This window comes from Mastigoproctus giganteus, chromosome 7, assembly GCF_048544385.1.
Source record: "Mastigoproctus giganteus isolate SK-2022 chromosome 7, ASM4854438v1, whole genome shotgun sequence".
NCBI classification, from domain to species: domain Eukaryota; kingdom Metazoa; phylum Arthropoda; class Arachnida; order Uropygi; family Thelyphonidae; genus Mastigoproctus; species Mastigoproctus giganteus.
Window position 1 is genome coordinate 51,858,225 of NC_143581.1, and position 18,889 is coordinate 51,877,113.

Sequence of the window (18,889 nt, forward strand, 5' to 3'; positions counted from 1 at the left end):
AGACCAGTTTCAAAATGCTAGAAATTTAATTTTATATAAAAAAAAGCCTTTGTTATATAGTAGCCATGTGGCCATTCATGTTCCAGTTTGGTGCAACCACAGGTTAGTTAAGCTAAAATCTAAAAGAATGTCTTTCACTAGTGTTCTAAACATTAACTCAGATATCTTCACATTCATACCCTGTTTCCTTATTTCTTTCATCTCTTTACAGCAGTGGTTTTCAACCTTTTTTTTTTTAATAATGGCACCCCTAAGTAATTTATTTTATTTTGCGGCACCCCTACTCAATTTACTCAATATATAATATTAAAAAATATATATGCTATATGATATTTATTACAATAATATAATTATAAAAATTACATTTCATAATACAAATTTTATATATATATATATATATATACAGTATATAATTTTATTCTTTATATAGAGGTAAACATCAATTATAGATCACCACAAAATTAAAAAGATACTGTATACCTTTTTTATAATGAAATAAACATATAAATTAAAAAATAATAAGTTTAAGTAACTTAAACTCAAATTACGTGGCATCCCTGGAATGTTGTTGCAGCACACCGGTTGAAAACCACTGCTTTACAGTATGATTGATAATTTGTAACATGGTTACAATTTACCAATAAAAAAGATCAGTAACCAACTTAATAAAGAAATAGTTTACTGTGTTTAATAAATTGGATAACTGTTCTCAAAACTTTATTTCTTTAATAATTTTGAATTGGATTTTCATTTCTTTATTTATTTGTTTTATAAACTAATAGGAGCCAGAACCAAAAGAAGAAATGCCTGTTTCATTTGGAGACGAGCATGACGGTGAAGATGGAGGAGCCATGGATGATGATTTGGATTTCAATCTTCCAAAGAAAAAAAAGAAAAAGAAGAAGTTTAATATTGATGAGCTAGAATCTGAACCTATTCTCTTGGATGAAGAAGATGAAAATGAACCAAAATTTGGTAATACTTTATTTACTTTTATATTCCTATTTAATCCTGTTTTCATACTGCCAGCTACCAATACTACATATACAAGTATGCACTACATATACAAGCCCAGTATATACTGGGCTTGTACAAAGGGTACTAGGAAAGTTTTGCAATACAGCTTTGTTTATTTAATTTTTTCAAAGTAATTTCCTCTACATTCAATACACCTCTCCATCCTCCGAAACCAATCTTTAAACCAGTTCTGCCAAGTTTCACTAGGGAGTAAAGCACACTCGTTGTCCCAAGCCCGTAGAAGGTCCTCATCACTGGAAAACCGCCTCCCTTTTAGCTTCATTTTCACATGCGGGAACAGTGCAAAGTTGCAGGGAGCAAGGTCTGGACTGTAGGGGGGGGGTGCTCCAGAAGTTTCAGTCCTGTCGTGGTCAAATATTCGGTGCAGGCTTTGGCGCGGTGAGCTGGAGCATTTTCGTGATGGAGGTACCAGGTGCCCATTCTTGACTTTGGCCGCACGTTCTTCATAGATCCAATGACTTTAGGCAGGCATTGTTCAGTATACCACTTAGCTGTGACTGTCTTCTGCGTGTCCAAAACGGCACGTTCCACAATTCCACTCGATTTGAAAAATACAGCTATCATTTTCTTCTTTACAGATCGGGATTTTCTGACAATTACGGGTGTGTCGTCATCATTAAAGACCCAAACTTTGTTTTGAGCCTTGGTCGGCAGATCGTAATAGTACAGCCAAGTCTCGTCACCTGTCACGATGTTGTTCACATACCGAGATTGTCCCTTATCAAACTTTTTTAACATCTCCCGGCACCAAGTCACACGTCGTGTCATCTGCTCTTCAGTCAGTTGATGCGGCACCCAGAGAGAACAAAGTTTCTTCACATGCAAATAATCTTGCAGAATCGAACGAATTGCTGGTGCATTTAGGCCCAAAGTATCCTCTATCTGTTGGTAGGTCACTCGCCTGTTTTCGTCAAGCATTTTCCTCACAGCAGTAACGTTTTCTTCCGTAACTGACATTCGTGGCCTTCCCGGCCTCTCAGAATCCTCCAGAGTGAAATTTCCCCTTTGGAATTCTCTATACCACCTGAATATCGTTGTACGATGTGGACAATCATCATCTAGTGCAAGAGTCATTTCTTCTAAGCACTGGTCTATGGTTAAACCACGCACGAAATTATACCGCGAAACTGTCCTTATCTCATTTCGTGACCACGATGCCATCGCAAGCACTTTACACTCTCACTACTAATGAATAACTGAGCCCATCGACTTGGCGCAGCGGCTACTATGCACGTATGAACATGTCTCAACATGCAGCAACAAGCAGCTTCCTGTGATTCATTGTTGCGTCATATTGCAAAACTTTCCTAGTACCCTTTGTATATGTAGTGCATGCTGGGCAAATTTCAAGACAATTCATATATAAATATACTTGGAGTGGTCTTGGAAAAATAGTAGATCTAATTACATACTCATAAAAAGGCTAAACTGTAAATATTGCAAAGTACCTGTTCAATTGTCTGCCACTTCTGCTGGATTTTCTCTTACTTTTCCATTTCAATCAAGTGAGGGTGGGGGCCTGTCTGATTCAGTCTCGTCTTTTTTGTATTCATGTATAATTCCTTATCTTCATTTTTAGCTCTCTTTGTTGGCAATTTCTTGTATTCAACTTTTGCCCTTTACCCAATCAGAGGTTTTGTTACCTACTTGCTTATAATAGTTATAATTCAGGGTTTCATGATTATTTATAACTGTTTCACTTTTTCATTTTGCTCAACTAAATCCAGAATCTCTCTTGTCGTAATTTTGAATTTTTATTTTATGAGACTTCTCTACTGGAATGAATGTGTTTTTTGGCTTCCAAAATAAATCTCTTGAATGCTTCCCATGTCCAGCAGCATATAGTTGTCTCTCCAGTTCCTTCAGTCAAGTTATGTATGGAACAACTTTTCTTTCATGTTCCTCTGTTTGAATCCTTTACTAGGTGATATTCCACTTTGTGATTAATTTAATCAAACAACTTTAGCATGAAAGAAATAACTTATTTATATTCTCAGTAACTTATATACATAAATAAAAATTAGAGTATGCAGTGTTGAAACATGTTTGTGCGTGTACTTGTTTTACACACACACACACACACACACACACACACACACACACACTATAATGTAGATGGGCCTGTTTACTTAATTTACCATATTTTTTTGTGTACACACTTGGCTAAAAGGTACGAATTATTAAAAGTGCTATTCCCTTTACATTTTATATATTCTGTTGACACATCTCTGTAATGTGCTTCTGTTTTATTAATCTTTTTTGAAATTTATTTGGAAATAAATGAGAAATTTTATTTTATCAGGATCAGGATAACTGATGACACCAACACCACTACATAAATATCAAAAAAAAAATAATAATAATAATGTATTTAGTCGAAAAGGCTAAACGGCAATATTGTATGCACTTATTAAAAAACTTTCAGAATTCTCACTTTCTTCTAAAATATGCAAGAGAATGCCAGAATCTCTTCACTCCAGCCACAACAGAAGACCCTCGTACACTTCTTTCACTTTTAGGCAATAAAACAAATGTCTGAAGCATTTTTACCTTTCTCAAAATGATTAATGTATAGCACCTCCTTTAACTAGTTAAAAACTAACTTTGCTAGTACAATTTTTTGCAATTATCTCTATCTGACAGGAAATAGCATAAATACTTGCCATATGTATGGTGCACTATGGCCATAGTGGCCAATGCACCTAATAAATCCCTAAACCAACAACAACAGCCTCACTTTCTTCTAATGATCCTATGTAATAACAACTTCATAAAGGAGTATGTTAACTTCATAACACTACCATTTTCATTGCAGTTTATTGTTATGTAGTATGGGGGCTGGTCTTTGAGTGTGTTGGGGGGGAGTGTAATGCACCCTGGCTCTGGGCTGAAAATGACCCCAAATCCCAAGAGGTTGCACCTCTCAATGTAAACAAAGAAAACTACCCCCCCCCAAATTTGGGCTTTATACATGAACTCTTGTACTACTACTGGCCCTGTGTGTAGCTATTAAAAATGTTACAGTTCAGTTCTAGAATCAAAGATATTCAAATTCTAATGTATGCCATTGTGAATTGTTTGTTTGGCATAATTAACATATATCTCCAAATAGGCTTAAAAGGCTGGGACAATTCATATTGAGCAATTAGACTTCACACCAGCCAGTATTTAAATAAACAAATTTCAATACTGCAACTAAAACACTTTATTTACAATAAAATAAAATAAAAAGTATAAAAATGTAAATATAAGCTAAAACTGATGTGGTTTAATTTACAATAAAATAAAATGTGAAATAATATACTAAAATACCGTAACAACTGTAGCTTTTGGAGATGGCGATCTCCTTTCTCAACAGCATAATTCTGCTGTGCAGCACATCCTTAAATAGCAGATCCATGGCACTCGTCACATGGTTCCTCAGGAATATGGTTGGAATTTCCCATTTTCGCACCAGAACCGGAAATGGCTTGGGAGAGCACTAGCTGAAACCGTTCATCTCGTCCAATAACAACAGTTTCAAAGAGGGGATGTAAGCGTACACCCCTGTCTCTATTAATGGTATTGCTAGCTGCCCCAATACGTAAACTCTCAAGCCATTTACGGTCCCAGAACCCCTGTGCGTGATCCGTGATGACCACATCCTCAGGGGAAATTTGATGTTGCTTCTCCCAGAAGTGTTCTGCCAAGGCAGACTTCCCGTAATTTGCGGACTTTATTGCATTTATATGCTCCCCCAGACGGTCTTTCAGTCGTTGCCCCATCTCACCCACATAACACACCCCACAATCCTGCCATTTAATTTCGTATACCATCCCACTGTTGGCTTCTTTCGTTATGGGGTCTTTAACACGGGATATCACTGTGTGCAACCTCCGTCCCGGGAGTTGCACACAGTGTATCTGACACCCCCGAATTATTCGTGCAATGTGGTCTGAAAGGCCCGGATAGTAGGGAATGTATGCAGTGCTCACAGGAGTGAACGGCTCATTACGGGTGGACTCTGCTCCTCTAATAAATCTGTCCAACACCCTCTGGGGGTAGCCGCATTTCTTGAGGTCTGCTGTGACACGAATAATTTCATTATCTTTATCCTCGGAGGTGGTACAGTGGGATCACACTCTGTCTATTAAAGCCTTGACAACACTATCCTTGTGTTGGCTGGCTTGTGCAGAGGTATAATGGGTATATTGATCCTGGCACATGGGCTTTCTGAACACCTTTGTCTTGAGCCTACAACCATCCCTAATTACCAAAACATCAAGGAATGGTAGGATCCCCTCTGCTTCCACCTCCAAAGTAAATTTGATAAAAGGGGAGAAGCTATTAAGTACATCAAGTACCTGATCCTCCCTCCCCTTTTGTATAATGGCGAATGTGTCATCAACAAATCTTTTCCATTTGGGCATGGGAAATTCCAAACCCTCAAAAATTCTGACTTCCAATTCTTCCATAGCTAAGTGGGCCACTATGGCACTAATGGGGGAACCCATGGCTGTGCCATGGACCTGCCTATACATGACGTCTTGGAAAACCATGGTGGTGCTGGATAAACAAAAATCCACACCTTCACAAATTTCATTAATACTTAGAGGAGACCTAGTACTTAACAATACATCCTTTTCTAATGCCATTCTAACACATTGGACTCCAAATTTGATAGGGATACAAGTGAACAGTGATGTAACATCGAAAGAAAGAAATCATAATTTCATCTTCTCATATAGTCTGTCCTTTTATAAAATCCACAAACTCTTTGCTATTCTTGATGACAAAGTTGGAAAGTCCTACTATGGATGCGATCAACTTAGCTAGGTACCTTGATAGAGCGTACGTGGCACTATTTACGAATGATACAATTGGCCTGAGTGGTATGCCCACTTTATGTATCTTAAGGAGCCCGTAGAATCGGGGTAAGCATCCTTTTCTAATGCCATTCTAACACATTGGACTCCAAATTTGGAGTCCAATGTGTTAGATTGGCATTAGAAAAGGATGTATTGTTAAGTACTACGTTTCCCTCTAAGTATTAATGATATTTGTGAAGGTGTGGATTTTTGTTTATCCACATACGATGGTTTTCCAAGACGTCATGTATAGGCAGGTCCATGGCACGGCCATGGGTTCCCCCATTAGTGCCATAGTGGCCAACTTAGCTATGGAAGAATTGGAAGTCAGAATTTTTGAGGGTTTGGAATTTCCCATGCACAAATGGAAAAGATTTGTTGATGACACATTCACATTATACAAAAGGGGAGGGAAGATCAGGTACTTGATGTACTTAATAGCTTCTCCCCTTTTATCAAATTTACTTTGGAGGTGGAAGCAGAGGGGATCCTACCATTCCTTGACGTTTTGGTAATTAGGGATGGTTGTAGGCTCAAGACAAAGGTGTTTAGAAAGCCCATGTGCCGGGATCAATATACCCATTATACCTCTGCACAAGCCAGCCAACACAAGGATAGTGTTGTCAAGGCTTTAATAGATAGGGTGTGATCCCACTGTACCACCTCCGAGGATATAGATAATGAAATTATTCGTGTCACAGCAGACCTCAAGAAATGCGGCTACCCCCAGAGGGTGTTGGACAGATTTATTAGAGGAGCAGAGTCCACCCGTAATGAGCCGTTCACTCCTGTGAGCACTGCATACATTCCCTACTATCCGGGCCTTTCAGACCACATTGCACGGATAATTCAGGGGTGTCAGATACACTGTGTGCAACTCCCGGGACGGAGGTTGCACACAGTGATATCCCGTGTCAAAGACCCCATAACGAAAGAAGCCAACAGTGGGATGGTATAGGAAATTAAATGGCAGGATTGTGGGGTGTGTTATGTGGGTGAGATGAGGCAACGACTGAAAGACCATCTGGGGGAGCATATAAATGCAATAAAGTCCGCAAATTACGGGATGTCTGCCGTGGCAGAACACTTCTGGGAGAAGCAACATCAAATTTCCCCTGAGGATGTGGTCATCACGGATCATGCACAGGGGTTCTGGGACCGTAAATGGCTTGAGAGTTTACGTATTGGGGCAGCTAGCAATACCATTAATAGAGACAGGGGTGTACGCTTACATCCCCTCTTTGAAACCGTTGTTATTGGACGAGATGAACGGTTTCAGCTAGCCTCTCCCAAGCCATTTCCGGTTCTGGTGCGAAAATGGGAAATTCCAACCATATTCCTGAGGAACCATGTGACGAGTGCCGTGGATCTGCTATTTAAGGATGTGCTGCACAGCAGAATTATGCTGTCGAGAAAGGAGATCGCCATCTCCAAAAGCTACAGTTGTTACGGTATTTTAGTATATTATTTCACATTTTATTTTATTGTAAATTAAACCACATCAGTTTTAGCTTATATTTACATTTTTATACTTTTTATTTTATTTTATTGTAAATAAAGTGTTTTAGTTGCAGTATTGAAATTTGTTTATTTAAATACCGGCTGGTGTGAAGTCTAATTGCTCAATATAATTAACATATGTGAAGACTCTTCTCAGTCTACTTTGTACTACAAATTAGCAAAGTCTTTCAGTGAGTAGATTGTGTGGTACACTGACACTTGGTTTAAACGTTTTTTTCCCCACTCCCTAATATTAAGTGTTACTTGAGATATCGCTCAAGTAACACTTAATTTTATGCATATACAGAAAAGTAATAAAACTGATGAAAAACTTTAGCCTGCCCTGAAAGCTATATTATACATCCATACTTCTATTACGAAAAAAATTGTCGCATGCATAAATTATCTGATAAGAGACTTGTAAGACCAGGTTTTCACAGTGTTGGCTAATCTTAGGCAAATACTATTTTAGGCCTTGCAGTGATGGTACTTGCTTAAAAGTAGTGCTTTTTGTGGCAAGTCATGGGTGTATATCATAGTTATTAACCTTGAGTATTTTAACCATATTGTTCACTTATGGGAGTTTAAAATCTGCTAACCACCAATTGTTTAGAAGGACAAGGTCCTTGTTTTATTACTGATTTTGCCTTCCCAAATAATTTGAATTGTCAAGGAAAGTTTACTTTTCCTTTTTATTTTGCTCTTGACTTACAAATATTGCTTTTTGTCCACAGCATTTTTGAGCATTTTCTGCCATGCCAAATGCACTTTACCATTTTGCTATGGTTTTTTTTTTTTTTTTTTTTTGTAAACCCCAAACATGAGAGGTATTAGAACCTATAGTACTTAGTACCATGCTTGGGTTGGAGGTTGAGAAGACAAAAGAAGATATTTGTTGACATTGGACTTGGGGACATGGTTCCTTTAATGCCAAACTTTCGACCTTCGGAATAAAAGAATCACCACTATGCCACTGCGGTGAAAATCAGACATGGACACATTTGATGCATGAATGCCCCCTCTTTGATGATATAAGATGTCACTTTATAACAAAAATATGTTTCAACCCGAAGGATCGGGAACACCTTGTACTGTGGGAGGAGGAGTACTATAAAGCCCTCTCGAAATTTGTGCATGAACTGTTCAGCAGACTATGAGCATTACCACAACTTCCCTAAACTCGACACTGGAACTCTGACAACTGAAACGGACAACAATGACTAGGACTTTACTGGATGAGATCTATACCCCTTAGTGACACCATCCCACACTGACATCCTGATTATTGGAACAGCAGTGGATGGGATCCTATCCCAACACTGACCAACTAATGGATTGTACACTGTCACGGACCTGATGAAGCCACAGCTTTGCTGCATACACGCCATGTTAGTGATCTGAGCCGGCTCCCTTGTTCGGCCCTTTCTTCTCCCTTACCCTGGCGGGGGAAAGGCAATGGCTTTCCTGTCTCCTCCCCTCCTTGCCGACCCCACTCTTCCCTCTGGTGGGGTATGGGCATGCCCCACTGATTCCACCTGGGGTCATCTTCCCTATTGACCCTATTCTTCTGTATTTATCCCCCCAGTCTTCATTCTCCATACCCAACTCTATCTGTATGCAAGCGAATGCCCCACACGCCAAAAATAACCATGTATAAATTACGCTGTTCGCCCACCATTTTGGCTTTTCCAATTCTAGCGCAATATTCCCATGCAATTTTTTTTTTTTTTACGGTCCTAGCCACTGAAATCCCAGTAAACTAGGTGGCAGGACCTGCCAGAGTGCAAATTTAAACTAGTGGTTACCTGGTCTGCCTCCACGGGGCGAAGTGCGGGCAATGTTGGGTCTCAGCTGGGGTCCAGCGGCTAAATGGCCAGAAGAACAACGGTACATAACATAACACTCACATGATCCACACACTTTTTAAATCTCTGGCTTTCCCAGTGAACTGGTACACTCACAATGAAGGCAACGCGGAGATGGGGGAAACCCCTGGTGCCGTTAGACACTTAACACACTTTGCACTTGATAAAGGACATCTTTATCAAACAATTCGACAAATTACGTCCGACTGCTCTTCCGACTGTATTCAACAAATGTCTCAATGGAAGCACATTCCCTGTTATCTGGAAGACAGCTCTTCTTAAACTAATTCCTAAACCTTCAATCACCCAAAGTGGCAAGTCCTTCCATCCTATAGCTCTGTTATCACATTTGTAGACTGTAATTTTCAGGAAATACGTGTGAAGGAAGGTTGTTCCAGAAAACGGAGTTGAATGAATAAACAAGGAAGATGAAAAGTTGGTTCTATGAGTTTGAAGTTGGACAGTAAATGGATGTTGGCTGGTGGCGGCACATGTTCAGACTGTTTTGAAAGAGAGAGCAGGAATTATAGAAGCCAATTCAGAAGAACAGTGCCCATGGAAGTATCTGTAGAAGAGGCATGCAGCAGAAACAGTATGTCTATGAGACAGCGAGTGGAGAGACTCTGTTAGAGATGAATCATTAATTAACCTAACTGCCCTCTTCTGAATGGAATCAAGAAGCCTGAGAGAGGTCTTGGAGGCCCCACCCCAGGTGTGGGAACAATATTCCATGGCAGGGCGGATTTGCAATTTATACAGAGTGAGCAGCTGTTTGGAAGAAATGTAACGCTGAGAAAAAGAGAAAACCAAGTTTTTTAGATGCAGAGGAAACAATATTTGTAATGTGCTTGGGCCAAGAGAGATTAGAAGTTGGGGTAATCCCAAAAGAGATATATCATTTTACCTAGAAATCGGAGTGTCACTCAAGATAAGCATAGGAGCAGAAGAATCCTTTTTGCGAAATATAAGACAAGGCTGAGTTTTAGAAGGGTTGAAATCAACTAAGTTGTCTTTGCCCCACTGGAGAAATTACCTGAAGATCGGCATTTAAGGAATTGGTAGCAGATTTTCGAGAAGTTGAAGCTGATTGAACAGGGCAAGGTTTCTCAAAATGGAAAGTGGAATGTGATGTGCTATCATCGGCAAACCTATGGATAGGGTTTCCAGTCAATGGAAGGTCATTAATGTACAAGAGGAAAAGAGTGCGGGAAAGAACTGAACCTTGGGGGACACCAGCATTAGTGGAGAAGTTAGAAGACAGAGAGCCATCTACCATCACCCTCAGTGAGCGATCAGAGAGAAAACTGGATAACCAATTACTAAAAACAGTTGGAAAACCATAAGATGGAAGCTTGTTTAGAAGACCTTTGTGCCAAACACGATCAAAAGCCTTTGATATGTCAAGAGCAACTACTTGTGTTTCACAGAACCTTTCCATTGAATTAGTCCATAAAAGGGTTACATAAGCCAGAACATCAACAGTGGATCGATACTTACGGAATCCATACTGGCGATCGTTGATCAGACGGAAGTTTTCTAGGTAGTTTAAGAGTTGGCGGTTAATTGATTTCTCCATTACTTTAGAAAGAGTAGAAGTAATTGCAATGGTACAATAATTGGATGAGACGGATCTTAGGAACACCCTTTTTAGGAACTGCTGGATAGGAGCAAATTTCCAAGCAGAAAGAAAAACACCTGTGGAATAAGATAGTAAAAAAAAGGCGGCAAAGAATAGGAGTAAGTTCAGGAGCACAGGTTTTGAGAACAAGTGGAGAAATACCATCGGGACCTGGAGCTTTCTTAGCATCAAGATTCGTCAAAATCCTTCTGACATCCTTTTGACGGAAGACCACAGAAGGCATTGAATGGAACGTGTTGGAAATGGTGGGAGGTGTTTTACCAATATCATTAATACATGAGTTGGAAGAAAAATGGGATGCTAGCAGGTCAGCTTTATCCTTGGCTGAAGTGACAACAGAACCATCTGGTTTGTACAGAGGTGGGAGCAGAGATGGGCAAAAGTTGCGGCCAATAGCTTTGGCAAGGGACCAGAATTCTCGGCTACCATTAGGGCAAGAAGCAAGTTTTCTACTCTTAGCCTGTTCAAACTCTAGTTTGGACTGATTAATAACTGCTTTGCAATTGTTGCGAGCTTTGGTGTAGGCAGAAAATGAGACTGAAAAATTAGAAACAAGCCAATTACGATATGCAACATTGTTCTCTTGAACAGCCTTAGCACATTTATTGGAAAACCAAGGTTTAGATAAGGGATGAAATTTTAAAGTGGAGTGTGGGATAAAGGATTCCATTCCTGCAAGAATAATTTCACTGACATGATCTGAGCAAACGTTGACATCAGAAGTTTTGAAACAGTAATCCGACCAAGGAAAAGAAGAAAAGAAGTCTCGCAGGTCATCCCATTTTGCATTCTTGTAATGCCAAACAACACAAGGTTGGAAATAGCCATGAGATAAAGGTTCCATTGGAGAAGAGACAATCACCAAGTTGTGATCTGAAGTACCTAAAGGACTTCTCACTTCGACCGTGCACTTAGAAGGGCTGTTTGTGAGGAAAGGATCAAGCATGTTGGCTGTATGATTAGGATTGGCCGGTATTCTTGTAGTTAAATGAACAATCTGTGCAAGGTCATTAGTAATTGCAAAAGCCTCGACCTGCTGGGTCAGTGTGACTAGAAAATGGAAGCCAGCTGGAGTTGTGAACATTAAAATCACCAAAGAAAATTACCTCACTGTTAGGAAAGTTGGACTGGAGAAAGTCAAGTTGCAAAGAGAGGAAGTTAAAAAGCTCCAAGTGATTAATGGAGTTGGGAGAATGGTAGAGACAGCAGATGAATTTTACCGAATGAGGTAGAGAGATTTTAAGCCAGAGAAGATCAAAGAGAGTGGATTCCAAATTGCCAAGTCTCTGACAGGGAATATCAGAACGGACATATGCATAAGTACCACCTGTGAGGCAGAAGGAATCATACAGTGAATAATTTGGGCATCTGAGGTGAGCAGTAGTTGAATCAACTGATAACTGAGATTCTGTCAGAAAAAGTACATGGGGTTTGGCAGACTGCAAGTGGAAATGGACATCGTTAAGATTAGAATTGACACCACGTATATTTGTGAAATGAATTAGGAAGTGCTTGGGAGGTTTAGATCTTTTCGCATATAAGCTTGCTCTATTAGTTTGACAATTCATGGTGTATTCAATAGTAAGAAAAAGTGGATGGTACATGCTGTATGAAGTAATGAAATTTTCGGATATGGCGTACACATGGTAAGAATATACCCAGATCCTTGACATAACATGGCCTCGTGCAGTGCTTCCCGGATGCACACTACTAGGACTCCCTCCAGTCAATATCTAGCAGAGTAGAGGTAGCAAGATTATACACTAGCTGATCCGGAAGCCTCCTAGAGAGTTACCAATAGGTCCAGTCCGGTATACTAACTAGTGGCCGGCCTGCGAACACCGTTTTAGAGCTGTACCCTTGAAATGTAAGGAATATTTGATCTCGCCACGATGTTCATCATAACCTCAAAAGTCATCAATCATACTGCATGATGGAAGAGATAGGGAAGAGTTGACCAGAACTTAGCTCTAGAGAATAAATATGGGTTTCACCACTTCAAGCCTCCAATAAGCAAAGTGGTGGTGGTGTTGCACCGGTTGATGAGTCATCTACCACCTAGTACTGCCTGGTAACATAGAGGGCCGGCATTCCTCCATGTGGTGTGGGTGCCACACCTCAACCCCTGCTTATGTTGGTTCACACCTGGGTTGTCACTCACCATGTATTTGTGCAGGGAGGATATACCCAGGATTACTAACAGTCCCACCATCTTGAAGGTGCAAGCAGAGGATTTGGCTGTCACAGACCATCCGGACTTTGCCGAAATTGGGTCCACTTGACTTGAGTGTCACCCGAATATCAGTTCCATCAGCATTTTAGACTCGCAGATAGCAAGTGCAGCTTGTCTGGCATATCTGAGAGAATGTCTGTGACAGCCTCAAGGATCAATGTGTAATAAGTACTTATGGAATTCTGAGTTTACTGCTATGAAATTTGGTTGTGATTTATAAAATAGGGAGTATAATTTATACAGTATGCAGAGGAAATTGTTTCGCAAGATTGAATCATCAGAAGCAAGTAATTTCTAATTTTTGTTTTGCTCTGTTCTTGCTCTACTGCTTAGGAACTTAATTGAAATAGCTCCCCATTTACTGGTGAACACTAGTACTGCCTGGTAACATATAGGTCATCTTTGATATGAGCTTGAATGTTCTGTAGTGAAGTGAATTTAAGTGTACTCCTATTTTACAACAAATTATTGCAGTTCATTTTGCATTAAAAGAATTGCTGTAATCAACTGTCAGCAGTTTATTGAAATGAAGACTTTTAAAGCTTGTAGAACTAATATCTTAGTACATAGGCAATCAGCACAGTCCTTTTCTTTTAAAATGAGCATAGATTACCTTGAATGAGTAAATGGCAGTCGTGCTTAGCTGGAGGCTAACCAGTATTCATCTTTATTCCATTAACAGGGCTACATTAAACATAAATACAATCAGACATGACATAGACATATCCTCTGAGTTCACTTGCGAAAAGATGTGGCAAACCCATGGAAGCAGTTTCTTTCTCCTGTGTATGGATCTCCATGCACTAATTGATCATTCACCAAGTAATAGCATTATAGGTGCCACTTTGTGTACAGAACTAAAGGTGTGTAATGCATCACAGCTGAGATCGACATGCCTATCCTGCATCCTTCATCAGCTATGAGAACGTCATCAGATCTAGCAGATCTGATGATGATGAATCCCATCAGCATTGAGTCTGCTCAGTGCTAATGGGATTCTTCCTGTTGCCCTGATTACGACCCTCGGGGGGCAGGGGGTTATAAATTCAAATTGAGGAAAGAAAGTTGTAGAATAGATTTGCAGAAATTTGCCTTTAGCCAGCGTGTAGTTGATTGCTGGAACAAATTCCATCTGTTGTGGAAGTTGAAAGCTTAAATAAATTCAGGGAAGAACTGGACAAATTTCTGGGGCGAGTGATGGGTGAAATTGGAATTTTTTTTCTTTGGCTGATGCTGTATAAGCTTGCTTTCTTGCATCATATGCCTCTACTAATGCTAAATGATATTCTGATGATATTTGTTAAGGAATCTTGGCTAAACTTCTTATCTATTTTGACAGAGTCACTCTTGATCCCATATATAGTTGTCAAGTTCGTGTTAAAAGTGAAAGATACTCGACATTTTCTTTTTGGTGCCCACTGGTCCTGGAAATGATTATCAAGATAGGTGCTATGAAATCACAATGATAACATGGGGTGTCATTCAATCCTGTTAGTAAACCACATTATTCCCATACAGTTCATAAATGGCAGGCACACAGTGGATACATTAAGTATGTGGGGGTACATATTAGTAACTGTCCCTTCAAAACAGTACACAAATACCCCTGAATGAGACACCACAGCATACTGTAACTCCCAGTAAATTGCCTGCCTTTTTTACACGAATGTTTGGGTTATCAGGGAACCAGTACGTACGTACACACACACACACACACACACACACACACACACACACACACACACACACACACACACACACACACACACACACACACAGTTCTAACAGTTCACTGTACCAGTATGTGACTATTGCCTGATCTGACTAAACAACCTTGTCTGAAAATCTTGCATCCTCATACATCTTTGATTTAAACTATTCACAAAAATCAAGTTAATGATCAGGATCATCATCATTCATAACACAGCAGTCTTGGCACATAAGGTTTCTACTGTTCTGTTGAGCATGCAGAGTACACTTCCATTCTAACAAGCTATTCACCTTACAGTTTGTAGTGATCACGGAAATCACTGCAATACCATGCCAAAATTTTCTTCACATATTGATAGTGGTGTCTCTCAGATTTTTACTCGTACAAATCTTGTATGACTCAAATTTATCATGAATTTTTGAAATTGTTCTTCATACTGATGATGGGGCAGATTCATGTCTTTGCTGTCTTTAAACTTCAGAGTGATTCTCTGATTTTTAGTGTCACTTTAAAATTTCTTTTTGTTGTTCGAATTTCAAATATCCAGCTAACGGGTATTTGTTTTATCTTTTATCAGCAAAACACTAATCAAAGATGAAAATAATATTTAAAGTTCTACTAGAAACATATCATTAAATACTTAAGATTAAAGTGTGGGTACGGCTTTTGGAGACAAAGAAAATCTGTATTCTAATAAATGTATTTCTAAGTACATAATAAATACTGCTGCTTGTATTATTTTTGCATGCACGAATCCAAAAAAGATTAATATATCTAAAATGAAATTAAGTAAATAGAAAATTTAAATTATTCTTTTTCAGAAGATGAAAGTGAAATCAAACCAATGATAATAACATCAGGAACCTGGGCTGGTACAGATAGAGATTACACATATGATGAGGTAAGTAAATTAACCTAGTTTCATGGATAACAAGTTTTAATTACAAAAATAATTAACCTGTCACATAGCTTTTTGTCTTTAAGGGTAAATCAGAGAATAAATTAATGTTCATTAATAATCTCTGTAATATAATATTCCTTTTTTAAGTAATATGACATAAACCTTTTAATTAATTATTTTTGTATTGCAAAAATGAGTCGTATATTTTCTCCGTATGATGGTTAATTTAGGATATTGACATACGTAGAATGTAATTCACAGCTTTAATGTTTGAATAACCTGTTCTGCAAAGAACTGACTTAATCACTCGCTCACTCACAAAAATGTGTATTGAGTGACCATTTTATTAGGTACACCTATAGAACTGATTAGTGAAGCATACAATAAAAAAAAAAAGCTTGATTAAGATGTAGGATATTTGAATGTTACATGTTTCAAAGATGGATATGACATCATTCGGGATTGTGAATAATAAATTAAAGCCTGAAATAACATATTGATGGTATAGTCCAGGGGTGTGAAACCTTTTTACATTTGAAGGCCATATTTTATTTAACTAAGATACTATCCCAGTTCTCGTGTGATCACCAAAATTAAGCAACTCCCATTTCACTGCACCGTTCATTCCAAATAACTGTCGAGCTCAGCCTAAAATCTATTTAGGCTATTAACTTCCACAACAAAGGATGGAAGTCTGTTCCACCAACCAACTACCCGCTGGCTAAAGGCAAACTTCCGCACATCTATCCTATATCTGCCTTTCCTCAATTTGAATTTATGCCCTCTCAGGTGATTATTCTGAGCAAGTAGAAGAATCCCATCAGCATTGAGCATGCTGAAACCATTCAAGGCTTTATACACCTCAATCACATCACATCGCAGGTGCCTAGTCTCCAGACACTGTAATTTGCAAAACTTAAGCCTTTCTTCGTAAGAGCAACCCTTCATTCCATTCACTAATCTTGTTGCCCTTCTCTTTACTCATTCCAACAGCTGTACATCCTTCTTAAAATGAGGTCTCGAGACCTGTATACAGTACTCATGGTGTGGTCTGCCATTGCCATGGCAATGGTGTGGTCTGCCATTGCCATGGATAAGGAGGTGATTATCCCCTTATACAAGGGGATAATCACCTCCTTATCCCTGCTAGAAAAATTCCTGTATATCATTGACAAGACACCGTGAGCTACTCTTGCAGACCATCTGCACTGCTCAGAGAAGTTTATATCTGACTGCACACAATTACCCCCAGGTCTTTTTCATCTCCACCTCCCTAAGTGTAGTACCATACAGTTGGTACGATACTCTGGGGTTACTGCTTCGCATATGTAGTACTTACCATTTGTCAATGTTAAACTTCATTTGCCACCTCTCGGCATACTGTCATTAGTGTCCTTAACAACCCTGCCAACCTTCATATCGTCTGCAAACTTGGACATTAAGCTTGATATACCATCATCAATATCATTCATAAATACAGAGAACAACAATGGACTGAAGCCTGAGGCACTCTACTAATAACATTAGTCCATGATGAACAGTGTCCATTGATTACCACTCTGTCTTCTCCCACTCAACCATTCCTTTATCAATGGTAGCAATTTAAGTCCAATGCCACAGTGCTCAAATTTGTTCAGCAGTCTTCCATGTGGAACAGTATCAAAAGCCTTTCTAAGATCCAAATATACAAAGGGTACTAGGAAAGTTTTGCAATACAGCTTTGTTTATTTAATTTTTTCAAAGTAATTTCCTCTACATTCAGTACACCTCTCCATCCTCCGAAACCAATCTTTAAACCAGTTCTGCCAAGTTTCACTAGGGAGTAAAGCACACTCGTTGTCCCAAGCCCGTAGAAGGACCTCATCACTGGAAAACCGCCTCCCTTTTAGCTTCATTTTCACATGCGGGAACAGTGCAAAGTCGCAGGGAGCAAGGTCTGGACTGTAGGGAGGGTGGTCCAGAAGTTTCAGTCCTGTCGTGGTCAAATATTCGGTGCAGGCTTTACCGCGGTGAGCTGCAGCATTATCGTGATGGAGGTACCAGGTGTCCATTCTTGACTTTGGACGCAGGTTCTTCATAGATCCAATGACTTTAGGCGGGCATTGTTCAGTATACCACTTAGCTGTGACTGTCTTCTGCGTGTCCAAAACGACACGTTCCACAATTCCACTCGATTTGAAAAATACAGATATCATTTTCTTCTTTACAGATCGGGATTTTCTGACAATTACGGGTGTGTCGTCATCATCAAAAACCCAAACTTTGTTTTGAGCCTTGGTCGGCAGATCGTAATAGTACAGCCAAGTCTCGTCACCTGTCACGATGTTGTTCACATACCGAGATTGTCCCTTATCAAACTTTTTTAACATCTCCCGGCACCAAGTCACACATCGTGTCATCTGCTCTTCAGTCAGTTGATGCGGCACCCAGAGAGAACAAAGTTTCTTCACGTGCAAATGATCTTGCAGAATCGAACGAATTGCTGGTGCATTTAGGCCCAAAGTATCCTCTATCTGTTGGTAGGTCACTCGCCTGTTTTCGTCAAGAATTTTCCTCACAGCAGTAACGTTTTCCTCCGTAACTGATGTTCGTGGCCTTCCCGGCCTCTCAGAATCCTCCAGAGTGAAATTTCCCCTTTGGAATTCTCTATACCACCTGAATATCGTTGTACGATGTGGACAATCATCATCTAGTGCAAGAGTCATTTCTTCTAAGCACTGGTCTATGGTTAAACCACGCATGAAATTATACTGCAAAACTGTCCTTATCTCATTTCGTGACCACGATGCCATCGCAAGCACTTTACACTCTCACTACTAATGAATAAACCTGCCAGAGCAAATTGTTGTGATACTGGATACACCCGGCTAGCCTCCACGTGGCAGGGTATGGGGAACGTCGGGCCCCACTAGGGGCCTGGCGGCCAATAAGCCGGATAAACAATGGGCACAACATATCACACTGCACAGACACGACCCACACATTTTCAAGTCTCTGGCTTGGCAGTGTACTGTCCTCGATACAGCGAAACACACGCGGAGATGGGAGAAATCCCAGGTGCCGTCTGACACGAACATACCTTACTAATGAATAACTGAGCCCATCGACTTGGCGCGGCGGCTACTATGCACGTATGAACATGTCTCAACATGCAG

General features: G+C 39.7%; 1 protein-coding gene across 1 annotated transcript in view; it reads left to right on the forward strand.

Moving 5' to 3' along the window:
- Positions 1–18,889, forward strand: part of eIF2beta (eukaryotic translation initiation factor 2 subunit beta) — a 176,734-nt gene that overhangs the window by 57,845 nt on the left and 100,000 nt on the right. Inside the window, exons 4-5 of the mRNA XM_090377660.1 lie at positions 783–975; positions 15,655–15,734. Coding sequence (XP_090233786.1) covers positions 783–975; positions 15,655–15,734 — 273 coding nt within the window. The remainder of the gene's footprint in view (positions 1–782; positions 976–15,654; positions 15,735–18,889) is intronic.